This window comes from Schistocerca gregaria, chromosome 3, assembly GCF_023897955.1.
Source record: "Schistocerca gregaria isolate iqSchGreg1 chromosome 3, iqSchGreg1.2, whole genome shotgun sequence".
NCBI lineage: Eukaryota > Metazoa > Arthropoda > Insecta > Orthoptera > Acrididae > Schistocerca > Schistocerca gregaria.
This window is the reverse complement of record NC_064922.1, coordinates 933,428,399-933,451,059: the sequence shown is the minus strand read 5'-3', so window position 1 is coordinate 933,451,059 and position 22,661 is coordinate 933,428,399. Positions and strand designations below refer to the sequence as shown.

The window sequence follows — 22,661 nt, the reverse complement described above, 5'->3', positions numbered from 1 at the left end:
ACAGCAAAGGAAAAACTTACCACTCGTAGACATGTGGAGAGAACAATTTATTGGAAAAAAATAAATTGTTACTCAGTAATATTCTATTTCATTTTAAGGTGTATGTTTGATCCTAGAAGGCTAATTTCATCTGGAATAGTCTGCTTCTTATAATCTTCTTAGCTTTTTGCCGTGCGTCAAAACTTATTTTGCTTCCAAGGTAGCATAATTCCTCCAGGAAAAGAAACTACACCCCGTAGAAGATCAGTGATTGACGCAATCTGAGCTGTTATTTCAGACACAGTCACATTCCACGACACAATCATAACCAGTTTCTGTCTGAATGACCATCTTCAGAGGTTACTGATCACAGAGGGCGTTTGTTCAAGCAAACGTTCATAACACGTGTTGTTAAACTCAACGCATATAATGAACATTTTGTTCGCCAAATGCCGTCTATAACAATGAAATCTAAAGACGTCCTATATAGACAGAAAGCTGTTATAATTGTGTCATGAAACGTGTTTGCGTCTGAAATACAAGGAAGTCCAAAATTCCTCCACTTCATCTATCATGTGGTCCCAAATTTTGCTGGTACGTTTCCTGTTAATCCTAGGTACTTTTATCCTTATTTCGTTAATTTTGAATCTACATTCTATATACATTAGACTGCTCACTGAAACAGATCCAGAAATTCATCCTCACTTTTACTGAGTGTAGTAGTGTCATCATCTAACATTTTCATTCATATCCTTTCTCCCTGAAATATGATCTCACTTCTGAATCTTGCCTTGAGTGTCCACTCATTGATTCTTCGACAGAAAGGCAAAACGTTAGAGGAAGAAAATATCAATTCCTTGCTTTCCTCTCGGTCTTTCATTCTTGTTTCCTGTCACTTCTTGTAAATATTGTGCAATACCCGTGTTTCCATCTAGCGTGTCCACATTTTCTTCCCTGGTGATTTCAAACATCTCGTAGAACTTCACATTGTCAAATACTTTTTCTGTAGCAACAAATCCCATTAAAATTCTCTGTTTCTCGTAAATCCTATCTCAGTTGTCAAACGCTAGGTCATAAATGGTCCTGGTGCCTTTGCCTTTCCTAAAGTCAAACAGTTGTCTAATATGTCCTCAATTTTATTTTCCGTTCTTCTGAATATAATTCTTGTCGAAAACGTAACTGCATAAGCCCCCAAACTGGCTGCGCAACCTTCATTCTCCGGAATTGTTTCGGTGGTATTTTATGACGTACGTAATCGTAAAGTGGCGATGAGTGTACTATGCGCATTTAGTTTCTGTTATGGGCGACTAACGAAAGAAGGGAGCGGGGTAAAAGTCATTGTTCTTGCTATGCGAGAATTAGTCGACAAACGCAGAGGGAGCTTTATTGCCACGATGGGAAGTGGAAGTTTCATCTTTCGACGGCACGGTCTCATTGGTCGGTGATATCAGTCATACATTAGAGTTGAAGGTATCAGTCAGCTAGATGTAGGACTGAAACTTCCTGGCAGATTAAAACTTTGTACCGAACTGAGATTCGACCTCGGGACCTTTGCCTTTCGCGGGCAAGTGTTCTACCAACTGAGCTACCCAAGCACGACTCAAGCCCCATCCTCACAGTTTTAATCTGCCAGGAAGTTTCATATCAGCGCACACTCCGCGGTAGAGTGAAAATTTCATTCTAGAAACAACCTCCAGGCAGTGGATAAGCCATGTCTCCGCAATATCCTTTCTCCCAGTTCTTCTGCGTTCAGGTTGACTAGGTCCCAATAGTAAAATATAAAGTAAGGAATTACTATGCTGAAACTTACTGGCAGATTAAAACTGGGTCTCCGCAGTATCCTTTCTTCCAGGAGTGCTAGTTCTGCAAGGTTCGCAGGAGAGTTTCTGTGAAGTTTGGAAGGTAGGAGACGAGGTACTGGCGGTATTAAAGCTGTGAGGAGGGGGCGTGAGTCGTGCTTGGGTAGCTCAGTCTGTAGAGCACTTGCCCGCGAAAGGCAAAGGTCCCGAGTTCGAGTCACGGTCCGGCACACAGTTTTAATCTGCCAGGAAGTTTCATATTCAGCTGTAGATGAAAATTTCTTTCTAGATATAGGACTGTTGAAGAGACAGTTCAATAAATGAGCTTGTAAACATGCTGATTACTAGTGTTTATAAAACTCACTGTTATCGTCTCTGGTGAATACCCTCCAAGTGTTAGTGGTCATACAGACTGTTGTTTCTTATTGGGTGTTGACTTACACTCTTAACCAACTTTTCCGAATTCTTGAAGGTTATATCTTCTGAATAAAGAGTGACCAGCGGCTCGCTGCCATCATCAGATGTAAGGACATGGATCGTGGCTTGCTGGTAAAGCTCTTACCCGTAACTCCCGAAAGCCAACGATTCGCGCTTAAGTAATAACGGTCCAGCTTATAGTTCCAATTTGTCAGGGAAGTCAGTGGCAACACTCTTTTGACGATATCACGTTATTAGAAGCTCATTAAAGTAAACAATGAACAGGTACGTAAACTATAAAAGTACACAGGTCGTTTTTTCCTTTAAATTCAGCAGCGTCTGGATATTCCGCAAGTGTACTTAACAAGATGGATAAGATTCCTTCTGTGGCAACTTTGGTCGTTCCATGAACAACGCAAAGAGTGAAGGAGATTGCTACAACAAAAAGAATTACCGAGCACAAAAAATCGTTGCATTTTCATCGTATAACTGTTTTTGATATCGAGTGACATCGGTACACACGCGACAGCATGCGCTACCTAATATGTTCAATTATGCGGAGCATATAAACAGGATCCTTCAGGGGCTCATAGCTCGATTTCTGTTGCTGACATAAAGATAGGGTCAAGTGTTTAGGATAGCCGTTGGGCTGGTGACCATTTGTATCGCTAACAGAAGGTTCGCCGTAGTGTCACTATCCTACAGTACAAAATATGAATATTACACGCTTCCTGCTACTTAGGCAAGCGGAGGTAATTTTTGGTTCTTTTTGCATGTGGTGTGGTCTACAGTGAACCGTAAGAGGCTTGTAGAGGCTCCATTAGTTCATGGGGCAGCTCCTTAGACAACCAGCCACAAAAATACTTCTTTACCATAATTTAGTACCAAAAGCGACCAGCGGATTCCAAGAAAGCTATGCATGGAAAATTGCTGAAATTTTTACAATACATTCATTAGATCCCGATCTCGAACATACTTGAAAATTTTCGTGGTATCTTTATCCGTTGCGAGGTACAGAAATTCACATTTACCTGTAAAAATCCGGTGTGAGGCGAAATCTAAACAATAGATAACCGCATAAAATTGCTCTAATTTTAAAGTTATATTCTCTAGACATTTATATAGAAGCGCCATATTCCCGTTCTCAAATATATTCATCCGTTATCGAGAAACACCCCCAGAAACTTGGTTTTTGGGTACCGAAAGCAAAACGCAGATTCCAAGACGACTATGAACAGAAAACGATTGCAATTAAGATCTAGAAAACCTAGAAAATTTTCTTGTTGTCTTCATCCGTTTCCGAGATAGGGAGCTTCAAAGTTAGCTTGCTTGTTCACGTAAAATAAGCGCGTAAACCGTTGTGAGGCCAAACCATAGTTTATAAACTGGCATATCACGGAGAAATATGTCCGAAGTGTCTGCATTATCATCAGAAGGGTTATGGGAACCTCATGTTGTAGTCCTGAAGCACATGTCAAACTTAAGCGCACGCAAAATCCGTTAAAATTAGTCTTGTGCTATTTCAATTTTAAATAAATAAACTATCAAAATTTTATTGACCCTTAAAGTTATTTTCATAGCCTGTCGTGACCGAGCGGTTCTAGACGCTACAGTCTTGAACCGCGCGACCGCTACGGTCGCAGGTTCGAATCCTGCCTCGGGCATGGATGTGTGCGATGTCCTTAGGTTAGTCAGGTTTAAGTAGCTCTAAGTTCTAGGGGACTGATGACCTCAGATGTTAAGTCCCATAGTGCCCAGAGCCATTTGAACCATTTATTTTCATATGAGTGACATGCTCTACTGCGGCAGGGAAAAGAAGGTAACCAGCGGAAAAAAGGCGAATATTCCCCTGTTTAAAAGACCGACGGAAAAACTGGGTATCAACTGACTCACTTCAACTTGCCCAGCACCTTTAAACAATTTTCCAGAAATTTTGGCATGCATACATATTCGCTCTTTTTTTCTGTCGGAGGAGGAGGCAGTGGCCGTTGGAAAGAGACGGAAAAGTAATAAATTATGAAAGACAGTAGACAGTGGTTGTGGTATAGAAAGAGTGGAGGACACAATAGCACTGTGAAAAAAAGAGAGAGAAACATAAGTTACAGTGAAAGAACTGTACTAGGAAGAGATTGCAGGAGACAATGCCAGTGGAGGAGTACTAAAGAGGAGAAAGTGAGAGTGAGAGCCAGCGATAAAAAGAGACAGAGTCTATAAAAATGACAACGAGGGAGAGAGAGATAATCACAGTGAGAAGGGACAGAAACAGTGTGAAGGAATGAATGAGCCAGTAGCAGTAAGAGAGGACAAGAAGGAGACGGGTGCAATGGCAGGAGACGATAGTAGCAGGACAAACAGAAAGAGACTGGGGCTGTCAGACAAGATGCAGTGGCAGTTAGAGAGAGACACAAAGTGATGATGACAATGAGTTGGGCTGAGTGAGTGAGTGAGAACGGCCAAGAGTGGGTGGGCGAGAGAGACCAGTGGGTGTGAGCGAGTTACAGTTAGGAGAGCTAGTGGGAGTGATATGTGGGTTGCGTGTTAAAAAGAGCGCAAATACGTTCGCATGCCAAAATGTAAGGGAAAATTTGTGGAGGAGGTGAGTAAGATAGAATGAGGCATTTAGTACCTCGCTGTTAAAACAGGACCTATTTGCTTTTTTTTATGCTCGGATAGGAGTACTTTACCGCAGGGTGTTTATGCAGGTGTCAGGTGTTGCCCCGCCGATAAACTACCAGGAAAGTGGTTTTACTGACAACATACAACATTCCGCCATACCAGATGAAAGGCGTTAATTAAGAGAAAACAAGGACATAAACTAGAGCGTATTCTAGTTCGTTAAAGCTTTGCTGCTTTACGTCTCAGTGCTTCCCCGTGACCAGATGAATAATCTTCGGAATACGTTTGTCTATAGGGAAGTTTTCCATGCGAGAAGTTCGTCTTCTCTCTTTTCCCTCTCAAACATACTTTGCATTGATGCAGAAGTCAGAGAACACTATTAAAATGTTGTGCTAATAACTAACATTTTACGAAGGTAATCCCAAAAGTAAGGTCTCCTATTTTTTTGTAAGTACATAGACCTGTTTATTTCTACAATTGTTTATATCAGCTACAGCTTGAACATATAGCAATTTTTCGACATAATCACCATTTCTGTCGATGCATTTTTGTAGACGCTGTGGCAGTTTTTGTATGCCCATGTCATACCAGCTCGCCGCCATGCTGTTCAGAAAGTTATGAACCTCTTCTTTCACCTCGTCGTCGGAGCTGAATCCCTTTCCAGCCAAATGTTCTTTTAACCTAGGGAAACGGTGACAGTCATTGGACGCCAAGTCAGGATTATAGGGTGGGTGGATGATTGTGTTCCACTGAAACTGTTGCAGGAGAGCGACGGTTTGCCGAGCGATGTGTGGGCGAGCGTTGACATGGAGAATGTGTACACCCTTGCTCAAAATTCCTCTTCTCTGGTTGTGCATTGCCCGTTTGAGTTTTTCCAGAGTCACACAGTACCTGGCAGCGTTAACTGTGGACGCAGCGATTAAGCTCCGACGACGAGGTGAGAGAAGAGGTTCATATCGTTCTGAACAGGAGGACGGCGAGTTGGTATGACATGGGATACAAAAACTGCCACAGCGTCTACAAATAAGCATCGACAGAAATGGTGATTATGTCGAAAAATAGCTAAATCTTCAAGCTGTAAACTGATGTGAACCATTGTAGAAATTAACATGTCTACGTACTTATAAAAAATATAAGACCTTACTTTTGGGATTACCCTCGTAGGTTCGTCTAATTACAACTGAAGGAAACGAATTTTTTTTGCGCCAAACGCGTTTCGCCTTTGGTTTTTGAAGGGCATCACAAATGTTCTGAAATATATACACATTTGTGTTTATTTTGTTTTACAAACTGGACAGTGTACATTGATGTTATAAACAACCCTGGCAATGTCTGATTTTTTGTGGCGAAATGAAAGGTTAAATTTCTAGTTACAAATTTCGTAGGTGTCGCTTTACATGCGTTCTTGTTCTGGTTTTATAGCTTATTACCCTACGCAATTTTGTTTGTATAGCAATAGAAATGAACACTCCTTACTCCATGACGTTTTGTTTAGGCCGTTAAGACGGACAGGTTAAATGTAGCTGCAACAATTCTGTCTCTATGCTGTTCATTTTTGGAACACAACCTACGACCAGCTTAGGGACAGAAGTGATGACACTTTCTGCAGGACCTGACCATCATTCTGCAGGACAATGCTCAAGCACGTACAGTGCAAGCTGCTACTTATCTGTTCGACTGATGGGGCTGCTAAGCGCTATACCACCTACTGCACTCCCCTGACTTATGCCCTCGTGAGTTCAAATCGATTTCTAAACTGATGGAAACACTTCATAGCATTCACTTCAGAACTGCTACAAATTCGTCGAGCAATAGACCTCGCCGCTCAAACTGTCAACACAACTGGCACTGCTAAGAGTATCCTACGACTTCCACGTCACTGGCAACGGGTTATACTCGTACATTATCCTGGTGATTACTTTGAAGGTCAGTAAAACTTTGAAACAGGTATCTATTTTTTACGAGCAGTAAATAAATAGTTGCCACTTTGAAAGTTCCAACCCTCGTGCTTTACTATCTGTTCAAATGCAAAGGGAAATGAAAATTTTGTCTTTTGGAAAAATACTGCTCGACCAGGTAGTGACTTATTTGAATATATCGTGTCGTATACTAAAAATAAAAGTGTATGTCAGTGACCAGCTCCATTTTAACAAGCAGTGTATTGGCGTAATAGTTAATATCTGGAGAGAGAGAGAGAGAGAGAGAGAGAGAGAGAGAGAGAGAATTAAAAATTAGACCGTCTTAGGACAGCATTTCATTCCCATAACATAGTTCCAGGTGCGTGACAGCGTCATGGTATCATAAAACTATCCACTTTTCCGCTACTACTCACTCACCCTGGGAGTCACTGCCATAGGAATCAACAAATGTCAGCCAAGAAAAAGCAGCATGCTGTGTGTCGCAGCTCACTATGAACGAATCTGGCGGGTTTCCACTTCCAGCAGCAAATTTATCCACTTCGCCAGACCTCGAGAAAATGCATTGCTATTTAACAGTCTGTAATCGACGAGATAGCATTCCGCTCCTCACTGCATTATGCAACCAGTAGTCCTGGCTGGATTCCCCGTCCAACTGCAACAGTTCACAGCAGACAGCTGTGACGTCGACTGCAGACCAGACAGGAGACAGGAAGACCACGCTGTCAGTGCACCACCCGTCAGGCACCGTTCGCTGGACGCGGGACACATTTCTGCTTTCCCATGGACCAACTTACACCGGATAAACAAAGTAAATCAATGGCTAGAATTAATCAGTGTAAGATAGAGAAAAATGTAATGTTACTCGGAAGTTTGTGGGGCTCATCTGTATCTACGACCACACTCCCCACCCTTGCGGGTACTGGCGGAGGGTACTTAGGATACTTAGTATGTCATATCATTATCGTTTTTGTTCCACAAAGATTGTTACGTAGTAGGAACAATATCTATGTCTAGCTCTACACACTTTAAAAGTCGGTTTACGATGTGTAGCGGAGGCTATTTCTCTTCTCCCACCCCCCTTTCCTTTTCCCTTTCACGAACGGTAAGTGGGGAGAACAATTCTCGTTAATACAGGGTGTTACAAAAAGGTGCGGCCAAACTTTCAGGAAACATTCCTTACACACAAATAAAGAAAATATGTTAGGTGGACATGTGTCCGGAAACGCTTAATTTCCATGTTAGAGCTCATTTTAGTTTCGTCAGTATGTACTGTACTTCCTCGATTCGCCGCCAGTTGGCCCAGTTGAAGGAAGGTAATGTTGACTTCGGTGCTTGTGTTGACATGCGACTCATTGCTCTACAGTACTAGCATCAAGAGGTTAGTGTTCATCACGAACGTGGTTTTGCAGTCAGTGCAATGTTTACAAATGCAGAGTTAGCAGATGCCCGTTTGATGCATGGATTAGCACGGGGCAATAGCCGTGGCGCCGTACGTTTGTATCGAGACAGATTTCCAGAACGAAGGTGTCCCGACAGAAAGACGTTCGGAGCAATTGATCGGCGTCTTAGGGAGCACGGAACATTCCAGCCTATGACTCGCGACTGAGGAAGACCTAGAACGACGAGGACAACTGCAATGGACGAGGCAATTCTTCGTGCGGTTGACGATAACCCTAATGTCAGCGTCAGAGAAGTTGCTGCTGTAGAAGGTAACGTTGACCACGTCACTGTATGGAGAGTGCTACAGGACAACCAGTTGTTTCCGTACCGTGTACAGCGTGTGCAGGCACTATCAGCAGCTGATTGGCCTCCACGGGTACACTTCTGTGAATGGTTCATCCAACAATGTGTCAATCCTCATTTCAGTGCAAATTTTCTCTTTACGGATGAGGCTTCATTCCAACGTGATCAAATTGTAAATTATCACAATCGACATGTGTGGGCTGACGAGATTCCGCACGCAATTGTGTAATCACGTCATCAACACAGACTTTCTGTGAATGTTTGTGCAGGCATTGTTGGTGATGTCTTGATTGGGCCCTATGTCCTTCCACCTACGCTCAATGGAGCACGTTATCATGATTTCAAAAAAAATGGCTCTGAGAACTATGGGACTTAATATCTATGGTCATCAGTCTCTTAGAACTTAGAACTACTTAAACCTAACTAACCTAAGGACAACTTAATCATAGCTAACACTTGGTTTAAGAATCATGAAAGAAGGTTGTATACGTGGAAGAACCCTGGAGATACTAAAAGATATCAGATAGATTATATAATGGTAAGACAGAGATTTAGGAACCAGGTTTTAAGTTGTAAGACATTTCCAGGGGCAGATGTGGACTCTACCTGTAGATTAAAACTGAAGAAACTGCAAAAACGTGAGAAATTAAGGAGATGGGACCTGGATAAACTGAAAGAACCAGAGGTTGTACAGAGTTTCAGAGAGAGCATAAGGGAACAATTGACAGGAATAGGGGAAAGAAATACAGTAGAAGAAGAATGGGTAGCTCTGAGGGATGTAGTAGTGAAGGCAGCAGAGGATAAAGTAGGTACAAAGACGAGGGCTGCTAGAAATCCTTGGGTAACAGAAGAAATATAGAATTTAATTGATGAAAGGAGAAAATATAAAAATGCAGTAAATGAAGCAGGCAAAAAGGAATACAAACGTCTCAAAAATGAGATCGACAGGAAATGCAAAATGGCTAAACAGGGATGGCTAGAGGACAAATGTAAGGATGTAGAAGCTTATCTCACTAGGGGTAAGATAGATACTGCCTACAGGAAAATTAAAGAGACCTTTGGAGAGAAGAGAACCACGTGTATGAATATCAAGAGCTCAGATGGCAGCCCAGTTCTAAGCAAAGAAGGGAAGGCAGAAAGGTGGAAGGAGTATATAGAAGGTTTATACAAGGGCGATGTACTTGAGGACAATATTATGAAAAAAGAAGAGGATGTAGATGAAGATGAAATGGGAGATACGATACTGCGTGAAGAGTTTGACAGAGCACTGAAAGACCTGAGCCGAAACAAGGCCCCCGGAGTAGACAACATTCCATTAGAACTACTGACGGCCTTGGGAGAGCCAGTCATGACAAAACTCTACCAGCTGGTGAGCAAGATGTATGAGACAGGTGAAATACCCTCAGACTTCAAGAAGAATATAATAATTCCAATCCCAAAGAAAGCAGGTGCTGACAGATGTGAAAATTACCGAACTACCAGTTTAATAAGCCACGGCTGCTAAATACTAACGCGAATTCTTTACAGACGAATGGAAAAACTGGTAGATGCAGACCTCGGGGAGGATCAGTTTGGATTCCGTCGAAATGTTGGAACACGTGAGGCAATACTGACCTTACGACTTATCTTAGAAGAAAGATTAAGAAAAGGCAAACCTACGTTTCTAGCATTTGTAGACTTAGAGAAAGCTTTTGACAATGTTGACTGGAATACTCTTTTTCAAATTCTAAAGGTGGCAGGGGTAAAATACAGGGAGCGAAAGGCTATTTATAATTTGTACAGAAACCAGATGGCAGTAATAAGAGTCGAGGGGCATGAAAGGGAAGCTGTGGTTGGGAAGGGAGTGAGACAGGGTTGTAGCCTCTCCCCGATGTTATTCAATCTGTATATTGAGCAAACAGTAAAGGAAACAAAAGAAAAATTTGGATAGGTATTAAAATTCATGGAGACGAAGTAAAAACTTTGAGGTTCGCCGATGACATTGTAATTCTGTCAGAGACGGCAAAGGACTTGGAAGAGCAGTTGAACGGAATGGACAGTGTCTTGAAAGGAGGATATAAGATGAACATTAACAAAAGCAAAACGAGGATAATGGAATGTAGTCAAATTAAATCGGGTGATGCTGAGGGAATTAGATTAGGAAATGAGACACTTAAAGTAGTAAAGGAGTTTTGCTATTTAGGAAGTAAAATAACTGATGATGGTCGAAGTAGAGAGGATATAAAATGTAGACTGGCAATGGCAAGGAAAGCGTTTCTGAAGAAGAGAAATTTGTTAACATAAAATATAGATTTATGTATCAGGAAGTCGTTTCTGAAAGGATTTGTTCAAATGGTTCAAATGGCTCTGAGCACTATGGGACTCAACTGCTGTGGTCATTAGTCCCCTAGAACTTAGAACTACTTAAACCTAACTAACCTAAGGACATCACACACATCCATGCCCGAGGCAGGATTCGAACCTGCGACCGTAGGAGTCGCACGGTTCCGGACTGCGCGCCTAGAACCGCGAGACCACCGCGGCCGGCTATTTGTTTGGAGTGTAGCCATGTATGGAAGTGAAACATGGACGATAACTAGTTTGGACAAGAAGAGAATAGAAGCTTTCGAAATGTGGTGCTACAGAAGAATACTGAAGATAAGGTGGATAGATCACGTAACTAATGAGGAGGTATTGAATAGGATTGGGGAGAAGAGAAGTTTGTGGCACAACTTGACTAGAAGAAGGGATCGGTTGGTAGGACATGTTTTGAGGCATCAAGGGATCACAAATTTAGCATTGGAGGGCAGCGTGGAGGGTAAAAATCGTAGAGGGAGACCGAGTGATGAGTACACTAAGCAGATTCAGAAGGATGTAGGTTGCAGTAGGTACTGGGAGATGAAGCAGCTTGCACAGGATAGAGTAGCATGCAGAGCTGCATCAAACCAGTCTCAGGACTGAAGACAACAACAACAACAACAACCTAAGGACATCACACAACACCCTGCCATCACGAGGCAGAGAAAATCCCTGACCCCGCCGGGAATCGAACCCAGGAACCCAGGCGTGGGAAGCGAGAACTCTACCGCACGACCACGAGATGCGGGCTATCATGATTTCCTACGGGATACTCTACCTGTGCTGCTAGAACATGTGCCTTTACAAGTACGACACAACTTGTGGTTCGTGCACTATGGAGCTCCTGCACATTTCAGTCGAAGTGTTCGTACGCTTCTCAGCAACAGATTCGGTGACTGATGGATTGGTAGAGGCGGACCAATTCCATTGTAAGTAGTCTGTTTAGGTTTTTTTATTGGTAACGCCACATAGCGCTCTGTATGAAAAATCACTGGCTGTGCTGTGTGCAGTCAGTGGCTGGTTGGCATTGTTGTAATACTCGCCATTGTTGTGTTGGGCGGCTGGATGTTAACAGCGCATAGTGTTGCGCAGTTGGATATGATCCGCCAGCAGTGGTGGATGTGGGGAGAGAGATGGCGGAGTTTTGTAATTTGTAAGACTGGATGTCATGAACTGCTATATATCTTATGACTATTAAGGTAAATACATTGTTTGTTCTCTATTAAAATCTGTCATTTGCTAACTATGCCTACCAGTAGTTAGTGCCTTCCGTAGTTTGAATCTTTTATTTAGCTAGCAGTATTGGCGCTCGCTGTATTGCAGTAGTTCGAGTAACCAAGATTTTTGTGAGGTAAGTGATTTGTGAAACGTATAGGTTAATGTTAGTCAGGGCCATTCTTTCGTAGGGATTTTTGAAAGTCAGATTGCGTTACACTAAAAATATTGAGTCAGTTTGAGCACAGTCTTGTATAATTTTTCAAAGGGGACGTTTCACCATGGCGTCCACGCTCTCTTGACCTCAACCCTCTTGAGTTTTATTTATTGGGGCATTTGAAAGCTCTTGTCTACGCAACACCGGTACCAAATGTAGAGACTCTTCGTGCTCGTATTGTGGACAGCTGTGATACAATACGCCATTCTCCAGGGCTGCATTAGCGTATCAGGATTCCATGCGACGGAGGGTGGATGCATGTATCCTCACTAACGGAGGACATTTTGAACATTTCCTGTAACAAAGTGTTTGAAGTCACTCTGGTACGTTCTGTTGCTGTGTGTTTCCATTCCATGATTAATGTGATTTGAAGAGAAGTAATAAAATGAGCTCTAACATGGAAAGTAAACGTTTCCGGACACATGTCCACATAACATATTTTCTTTCTTTGTGTGTGATGAATGTTTCTTGAAAGTTTGGCCGTACGTTTTTGTAACACCCTGTATAGTTGAGACATGAAATCTAGTATTAGACAGGAGACTATAGTTATATTGTAGTACTGTGTTGGAGCTGAATAGGTCATTTCATAGAAATAAGACACCCGGTGAAAAATGATTTTGTTATTCAAACTGCTTACTTGACGCGTTTCGGATTTATTTCCATCATCAAACATCAAAGTGAACAGGTGGTTACAGGATTCGAGCATTACTAAATGCATATCTAACATAGCTAAGTAGTTTGTCAGCAGTGTGACATTTTTTCCATTGTGCTCAAACTCTGGGGATTGATCGATGAGACGATACTTACGCTTACTCTCCTGGTCCCACAAACCGTAGTCGGTTTTTGGCCTCGTCAGGAAGCCTCTTTCACAATATCCTGTCTTGGACAACTTTCCTTGCTCCCAGTACCTAGAGATCTTTGACAGCCTGGTGTCTCCATCTCATTTTCTGCCTGCCTAGAGGTCTTCGTTCTTTCGGTTTAACTCTGAGACTTCTCTCAGTAGGGATCCCTGCTCTCTTGTACATACGTGGCCGGCCCCTCTTAGTGTTCATGTCTTGGTTTCCGCAACTACATCTGTTTCATTTTACAGCACCGTGAGCTCCCTGTTCTTTCTTCCCTGCTATTCTCCTCCCTCATAGATTGGTCCCAATATCTTTCGCACTATTTTATTTTCAAAAGCTTTAATCTTTCTCCCCTTGTATTTATCTATTCTCCATATTTCTGTCGCGTGTAGTAATACTGGTCTGATTATGGTTGTCGGTGAGAGGATACGGAACGAAACGGTCTTATGAACTTATGTCCGGAAATGCATGGCGTCCGTGCCACGGATCATTCATTCAGTCACACTCTGTTACAGAGACTGCGGCCTAATTCGCGCTGTACCATGCAGTCAGAGTCACAGTATGCATGGTTTCCTCCTAGAGGGTGGTACGGTTCCCCATACGTCATGGCCTAGCGCCTTCTCCTGCCATAGAAATTGGTAATGTGTTCGACTCACTTCTCTTGCTCACTCACTTTGTAGTGGATATGATACAGCGTTGTACTCAATGGTTCCGTACACGAATCGGATAACCTTTAAATCGGCCGCGGTCCGGTAGTATACGTCGGACCCGCGTGTCGCCACTATCAGTGATTGCAGACCGAGCGCCGCCACACGGCAGGTATTGAGAGACTTCCTAGCACTCGCCCCAGTTGTACAGCCGACTTTGCTAGCGATGGTTCACTGACTTCTACGCTCTCAATTGTCGGGACGATAGCTAGTATAGCTTTCAGCTACGTATTTCCTACGACCTAGCAAGGCGCCAGTATCCGTACTATTGATATTGTGAATCATGTACTATAAAGAGCGACGTTCGTCATTAATGGATTAAAGTTAAGTATTTCACCAGCTACGTCCGTTTTTCTCAATTATAATTCCCTTGTCATGTTCCAGACCTCACGCCAGCCTGCGTGACCTGAGACGCGTGCATTTCGGCCTCCTTTAACCATACGGTTGGCTCTCCTGCCAAACACAACAGTGTTTACTTACTGAAAGGCAAATGGCGACGGGCAGCTGGAAGTAAGGTTGCATCAGGGGACATTTACCCGGCGACAACAACCACAGTATCCAGTGTTCGCAACAGTGTTTCGCCGTTTGTCTGAGACAGGGTCGTTTCGGGAAGCAGGAAATCATGAAGAACGTAGCCGTAATTTGACACCAGACTTGGAGGAAAATGCGATTAACACTGTGGAAGGCGACCAGCGTATCAGTACCACACAGTTGGCCCGTCAGTACAGGGTAAGCCAGACTACCCAGAGGAACATTCTCCACGGTTGTTACTACCCTTATCACTTACAGTGTGTGCAGGGCTCACTAGCTACGGGCTTTCCACATCGGTCACTGGTTTCTTCGTCAAGGAACCACGATTCCGGGATTTGTGTCACCCATCCCGTTCACAGATGAGGCCACCTTTACGCTAAGTGGTGTCTTCAACTTTCATAGGAGTCATCTGTGGGATAGTACGCAGAACCCCCAGTGTATGGTGACTGCGAATCATGAAACATCGATGCATGCCGGAATGTGAGGGCCGGGCTAATTGGCGACGGTATTTTGGGTCCAGTCTTCCTTCCACATCGCCTAACAGGCCCAAACTATCGGCGATTCTTGCGGGTGACTTTGCCTTCCCTGTTGGAAGATGTGCCATTGATGATTCGAAGGGTTATGTGGCTGCTGCACGATGGAGCCCCAGTCCACTTCGCATTTATGTCCGGGCGCATCTCAGTCGTGTCTTTCCTGTTCGACACGATGGATCGAACGAGGCGGTCCAGTTGCTTGGCCTGCTCAATCACCGGATCTCGATCCCTGTGATTTCTTGTTACGTGGCTATCTCAAAAGTATCGCTTATGCAGAACCCATTGAAGATGTGCAGACAGTGGAGCACCGTATTCATGCTCCCCTGTTCGGATGCAGTCTGGCCTATGTGAACGTGCGAAACAGAACATGCCAAGGCGCATACACGCATGCGATGAGGCACATGGAAACCATTTTCAGCACATACTGCAACTGCGGCTGCATGGTACAGCGTGTATTAGACAGCAGTCTCTGTAACAACGTATGATCGAATAAATGGTCTGTAGCATGGAAACCATGCATTTCCCGGCAAAGACTTCAATAAACAATTTTTGTTCCATATCCTCTCATCGACCAATCCCTAGAGTTTGTACACGGTGAAAAAAATCACCCAGTACATATTTAGTGTTCTCGATTACCTCCGTTCCTCTGATTTTCGGAAGTAATGTGTTCCTTGTATGTTCTTCGAACATACATTCTCAGAATTTATACAGTAAAATTCTGCCTGATGCTCGAAGTCTTTCTTGTAGTGTGTGCCACAGGTGTTTTTTGGCATCTCTGTAACTATTTCGCGCCAATCTGTTCTATTAATAGGGCGTGGTAGGAGCCCAAACTGATGATCAATACACAGTTATAAATGTAGCAAATGATTTGTTAAGGCTCTTCCTTCGAGGATGAATTACATTTTGTCAAGACACACATAAAAACAGTTTTGCATCACCCCGGTTCCCAGAGCTCCTGAAGATAGACGTTGGCTGTGGATATTGTTTCACAGACACAGTCCCTTTGACTGTTCAGAGATGTCACTAAATCCGCCCAAAGTTGTAAACAACCATGCATGAGCAGCGCCTATTAGACGTAGGGGCTCCGACAGTCATTCCACCAGGAAGGAGGTACACGGCTCGTATTGTCTGTAGTTCAACCATGCCTAGATGGTCAATACCGCAGTTCGATCGCGTCTGCATTGTTACTTTGTGCCAGGAAGGGCTCTCAACAAGGGAAGTGTCCAGCCGTTTTGGAGTGAACCGAAGCGACGTTGTTCGGACATGGAGGAGATACAGAGAGACAGGAACTGTCGATGAGATGGCTCGCTCAGGCCGTCCAAGGGCTACTATTGCAGTGGATGACCGCTACCTAGGGATTATGGCTCGGAGGAAACCTGACAGCAACGCCACCATGTTGAATGATGCTTTTCGTGCAGCCACAGAACGTCGCATTACGACTCAAATTGTGCGCAATAGGCTGCGTGTTGCGCAACTTCATTCCCTACGTCCATGGCGAGGACCATCTTTGCAACCACGACACAATGCAGTTGGGTACAGAGGGGCCCAGCCACGCTCCGAATAGACCGCTCAGGATTGGCATCACGTTCTCTTCACAGATGAGTATCGTATATGCCTTCAAGCAGACAATTGTTGGAGAAATGTTTGGAGGCAACCCGGTCAGGCTGAAAGCCTTAGACACACTGTCCAGTCAATGCAGCCAGTTGGAGGTTCCTTGATGTTTTGGGGTGGCATTATGTACGCCGTTGGTGGTCATGGAAGGCGCCGTAACGGCTGTACGATGCGTGAATACCATCCTCCGACCGATAGTGCATCCATATGGGCAGCATATTGGCGAGGCATTCGTCTTCATAGACGACAATTCGCGCCCCCATCGTACTCATCTTGTGAGTGACTTCCTTCAGGATAACGTCAATGCTCGACTAGAGTGGACAGCATGTTCTCCAGACATGAACCCTGTCGTACATGCGTGGGATATATTGAAAAGGGCTGTTTATGGACGACGTGACCATCAACAATTGGAGAAACAGACATAATGGGTGATGGGACACAGCAATCACTGGTTATACAATGTTACTTATAACCCGTCTTGATTGCAAAAATGTTTATTGATTCTAGAGGAACTGTAACCAGTCATGTGAATAAACATGTTTTCAATGAAGACGGATTCTAAGTAACACCCATCAACCACTCTGAGAGATCTACTCCGAATCGCTGTTGAGGACTGTGACAGTCTGGGCCAACAGTGCCTTGATGAACTTGTGGATAGTATGCCACGACGAATACAGGCATACATCAATGCAAGAGGACGTGTTACTGGGTATTAGAGCTACCAGTGTGTACAGGAATCTGGACCACCACCTCTGAAGGTCTCGCTGTGTGGTGTTACAACATAAAATGTGCGGTCTTCATGAGCAATAAAAAGGGAGGAAATGATGTTCATGTTGACATATATTCCCTTTTTCTGTACAGGTTCCGGAACCCTCAGAGCCGAGGTGATACAAAACTTTTCTTGATGCGTGCAGATGCAATGAGTCTCCACCTGGCATCTGCATTCCCATCAAGCAGTTTCTGGCAGGTACTTTAGAACGCAAATTAAACTTGTCGTTCCGGGTGACGACCTCTTCTCAACAGGAGTGGCACATTGTCGGAAGATATCTCTTTCACAATTACAACAACGTACGACACATGTGACAGTCTACAGAACGAGGTGGCGCAGTGGTTAGCATACTGGACTCGTACTTGGGAGGCCGATGCTTCAAACCCACGTCCGGACAACCTGATTTAAATTTTCCGTGATTTCCCTAAAGCGCTTCAGGCAAATGCCGGGATGCTTCCTTTGAAAGGGTACGGCCGACTTCCTTCCCCATCGTTCCCTGAACCGATGGGACAGATGACCTCGCTGTTTGGTCCCATCTTCCTGAAACAACCAACCACGTGACTGTCTGTTTTCTCAACGCTTCGAGCGCTCGTGTCGCGGCCACCTGTCAAGCGGTAGCAACCTTTGCAATTCGGTTTTACAGAGAGTACTCTACTGCATTGGCTCCTTACTTAGTTTGCATTTATCGCGAATCTCTTCCCCAACGTAAAATCCCTAGCGACTGGAAAAAAGCGCAGATGACGCCTGCATATAAGAAGGGTAGAAGGACGGATCCTTCAAATTACAGACCCATATCCTTAACATCGGTTTGTTGCAACAAGATTCTCGAACATATTCTCAGTTCGAATATAATGAATTTCTTTGAGACAGAGAAGTTGCTGTCCATGCATAAGGACGGCCATAGAAAGCATCGCTCTTGCGAAACGCAACTCGCCGTTTTTTCACACGATATCTTGCGAAGCATGGGTGAAGGGTATCAGACGGATGCCATATTCCTTGACATCCGGAAAGCGTTTGACTCGGTGCCCCACTGCAGACACCTAACTAAGGCACGAGCATATGGGATCGGTTCCCAAGTATGTGAGTGGCTCGAAGACTTCTTAAGTAATAGAATCCAGTATGGTGTCCTTTTTGGTGAGTGTTCATCGGAGGCGAGCGTATCATCTGGAGTGCCCCAGGGAAGTGTGGTAGGTCCGCTGTTGTTTTCTATCTTCATAAATGATCTTTTGGATAGGGTGGATAGCAATGTGCGGCTGTTTGCTGATGATGGTGTGGTGTACGGGGAGGTGTCGTCGATGAGTGACTGTCAGAGAATACAAGATGTCTTGGACAGGATTTGTGATTGGTGTAAAGAATGGCACCTAACTCTAAATATAGATAAATGTAATTTAATGCAGATGAATAGGAAAAAGAATCCTGTAATGTCTGAAAACTCCATTAGTAGTGTAGCGCTTGACACAGTCACGTCGATTAAATATTTGGTCGTAACATTGCAGAGCGATATGAAGTGGGACCAGCATGTAATGGCAGTTGTGGGGAAGGCGGATAGTCGTCTTTGGTGCATTGGTAGAATTTTGGGAAGATGTGGTTCATCTGTGGAGGAGACCGCTTATAAACCATTAATGCGACCTATTCTTGAGTACTGCTCGAGCGTTTGGGATCCCTATCAGGTCGGACTGAGGGAGGACATGGAAGCAATTCAGAGGGGGGGGGGGGCTGCTAGATTTGTTACTGGTAGGTTTGATCATCACGCGAGTGTCACGGAAATGCTTCAGGAAGTCGGGTGGGAGTCTCTAGAGGAAAGGAGGCGTTCTTTTCGTGAATCGCTACTGAAGAAATTTAGAGTACCAGCATTTGAGGCTGCTGCCAACTTATATTTCGCGGAAAGACCACAAAGATAAGATAAGAGAGATTAGGGCTCGTACAGAGGCATATAGGCAGTAGTTTTTCCCTCGTTCTGTTTGGGAGTGGAACAGGGAGAGAAGATGCTAGTTGTGGTACGAGGTATCCTTCGCCACGCACCATATGTTGGATTGCGGAGTATGTACAGGGTTATTACAAATGATTGAAGCGATTTGACAGCTCTACAATAACTTTATTATTTGAGATATTTTCACAATGCTTTGCACACACATACAAAAACTCAAAAAGTGCCTCCCACACTCGGCGCAGCTTGTCCCCATCAATGAGTTCGAAAGCATAGTTGATGCGATCTCGCAGTTCTGGCACGTTTCTTGGTAGAGGAGGTTTAAACACTGAATCTTTCGCATAACCCCACAGAAAGAAATCGCTTGGGGTTAAGTCGGGAGACCGTGGAGGCCATGACATGAATTGCTGATCATGATCTCCACCAGGACCGATCCATCGGTTTCCCACTCTCCTGTTTAAGAAACGCCGAACATCATGATGGAAGTGCGGTGGAGCACCATCTTCTTGAAAGATGAAGTCGGCGCTGTCGGTCTCCAGTTGTGGCATGAGCCAACTTTCCAGCATGTCCAGATACACGTGTCCTGTAACGTTTTTTTTCGCAGAAGAAAAAGAAGATGCCGTAAACTTTAAACCGTGAGAATGCACAAAACGCGTTCACTTTTGGTGAATTGCGAATTTGCTGCACGAATGCGTGAGGATTCTCTACCGCCCAGATTCGCACATTGTGTCTGTTCACTTCACCATTAAGAAGAAATGTTGCTTCATCACTGAAAACAAGTTTCGCACTGAACGCATCCTCTTCGATGAGCTGTTGCAACCGCGCCGAAAATTCAAAGCGTTTGACTTTGTCATCGGGTGTCAGGGCTTGTAGCAATTGTAAATGGTAAGGCTTCTGCTTTAGCCTTTTCCGTAAGCTTTTCCAAACCGCCGGCTGTGGTACGTTTAGCTCCCTGCTTGCTACGTGTGAAACTTTGCCGCACGCCTTCAACCGTTTCTTCGCTCAGTGCAGGCCGACCCGTTCATTTCCCCTTACAGAGGCATCCAGAAGCTTTATACTGCGCATACCATCGCCGAATGGAGTTAGCAGTTGGTTGATCTTTGTTGAACTTCGTCCTGAAGTGTCATTGCACTGTTATGACTGACTGATGTGAGTGCATTTCAAGCACGACATACGCTTCTTCGGCTCCCGTCGCCGTTTTGTCTCACTGCGCTCTCGAGCGCTCTGGCGGCAAAAACCTGAAGTGCGGCTCCAGCCGAACAAAACGTTATGGGTTTTTCTTCGTGTCTGTAGTGCGACTGTGAATTTATGAAATCGCTTCAATCCTTTGTAACAGCCCTGTATGTATATGTAGGGAGTGTCGTTGCTGGACCGAGGTACAGATACGCGGCCGCCGGCGGAGTACTCGGAGCCGGCGGTGGCCCTCGGCGGTCGCGCCGTACCGGCCGGATGCGGCGGTCTCCGCCGGCGGCTGCATTCCGCGGTCTGCCGCCGCGACTGTCTGCCCGCGTGCCGGCGGCCGCCTCGCCCCAGTGGTCGCGCGCCGAAGGAGCCGGGTCCGCTTCTTGCGGCCTCAGCCTGCAGCCTCCAGCCTCCAGCCTCCAGCCTCCAGCCTGTGGCCGCTGCAGCTGTCCCTCGGCCGCCTGCCTTCCGGTGCCGCGCCCTGCCCTCCGCCACACACAAGAACCGCGCCGCGGAATGTCCCTCGGAGCTCGGTACCGGTCGGGTACACGCTACGCGCTCGGCCGAAGCGCCGCCGCAGCCGCCGCCGCCGGCCCACGGCGACAAGGGGTATTGGAGGCTCGCGGTAATCCATCGGGGGCGGCGGTGCAACGCGAGACCGCCGGCGGTGTCGCGGGTTACTAATGGGCGAGCGCTCTACGCGGACGCCGGCTGACAGCCGCTGCTCGTCGCTACTGCCCAGCAGACAGCTGTAGCGTGTCAACCACAGCTCGCTTGACCATCTGCATCTCCATCCGGTATCCACAAGTGCACTGCTGCAAGCACATCGGACTGTTCACAGCGTCAGTACGAAACCCCTTTTGCACGAGCTTATTTCTTCGCTACTTGTAGCAACTGGGTCTACACCAGCGCCGCTAGTATCTTATTTACATAATGAGTCTCCCCGGTAATGAGTCCTCGTTTTCGTTTCCACATCACCGCCAAACCTTAAAAAAAAACTTCAAATGGCTTTGAGCACTATGGAAACATCTGAGGTCATCAGTCCCCAAGAACTTGGAACTAATTAAATCTAACTAACCTAAGGACATCACACACATCCACGCCCGAGGCTGGATTCGAACCTGCGACCGTAGCGGCCGGCCCGTTCCAGACTATAGCGCCTAGAACCACTCGGCCACCCCGGCCGGCTGTTGCCCGGTCAGACGAATCTCATTTCAAATTGCATCTGTCTGATGGATATGTACGGATATGGACACAGCCTCAAGAATCCATGGTGCCTGCATGTCAGCGGACTGTTCAAGCTAGTCGAGGCTGTGTAATGGTGCCGGGTGTTGCAGTTGGAGAGATGTGGGGCCCCTGATACATCAAGATACGACTCTGACAGATGACACGGATGCAAGCATCCTGTCTGATCACGTGCATCCATTCATGTCTATTGTGCGTTCCGACGGACTTGGCCAATTCCAACTGGACAATGCGACACCCCACATGTCCAGGATTGCTACACAGTGGCTCCAGGAACACTCTTCTAAGGTTAAACACTTCGTCTGACCATCAAACTCCGCAGATATGAACATTATGGAGCATATCTGGTGTGCCTTGCAACGGGCTGTTCAGAAGAGATCTCCACCCTCTAGTACGCTTACAGATTTATGAGCAGTCCTGAAGGGTTCATGGTATTAATTCCTCCTGCACTTCTTCAGAAATTAGTCAAGTTTATGCCACGTCGTGTTGCGGCAATTCTGGGTGCTCGAGGCGCCCTACACGATATTAGTCACGTGCACCTGTTTCTTTAACTCTTCAGTGTATTTTGTCACCCTGAGGAGGAAGTCAGTGGTTGGAATTCAATGTGAAGGTCCTGCCACAATGAAAAAGTCTTTGTTTTAATGACTGCCACTCCAGTTCGTGTATCATATCCGTCACACTCCCACCCCTATTTTCAAATAATACAACAAAAGCTGCCGTGATTTTGGACTTTCTCGACGTCCTCTGTCAATCCTAACTGATGCAGATTCCACACTGCACAGCAGTACTCCAGAAGAGCCCGGGCAAGTGTAACGTAAGCACTCTCTTTAGCCAGACCAGCTGCTTTTTCTAAGTGTTCTGCCAATAAATCACAGTCTTTCGTATGATTTCCTCACAACATTATCCATGCTATCATTCCAGTTGAGGTTATTTGAAATTTAGCGGTTTCCTTTTACTACTCGTGTAGATGACTTCACACTTTTCCTCGCTTAGAGTCAATTGCCACTTTTCGCACCATACAGATATGTTGTCTAAATAATTTTGCAATTGGTTTTGATTATCTGATGACTTT

The 22,661-nt window shown here is 45.1% G+C and overlaps 1 protein-coding gene across 1 annotated transcript in view; it reads left to right on the top strand.

Moving 5' to 3' along the window:
- LOC126355711 (uncharacterized) overlaps positions 1-21,059 on the top strand; it is a 55,600-nt gene extending 34,541 nt beyond the window's left edge. The window contains exon 3 of the mRNA XM_050006078.1: positions 20,517-21,059. Coding sequence (XP_049862035.1) covers positions 20,517-21,059 — 543 coding nt within the window. The remainder of the gene's footprint in view (positions 1-20,516) is intronic.
- Positions 21,060-22,661: the final 1,602 nt, after the last annotated feature.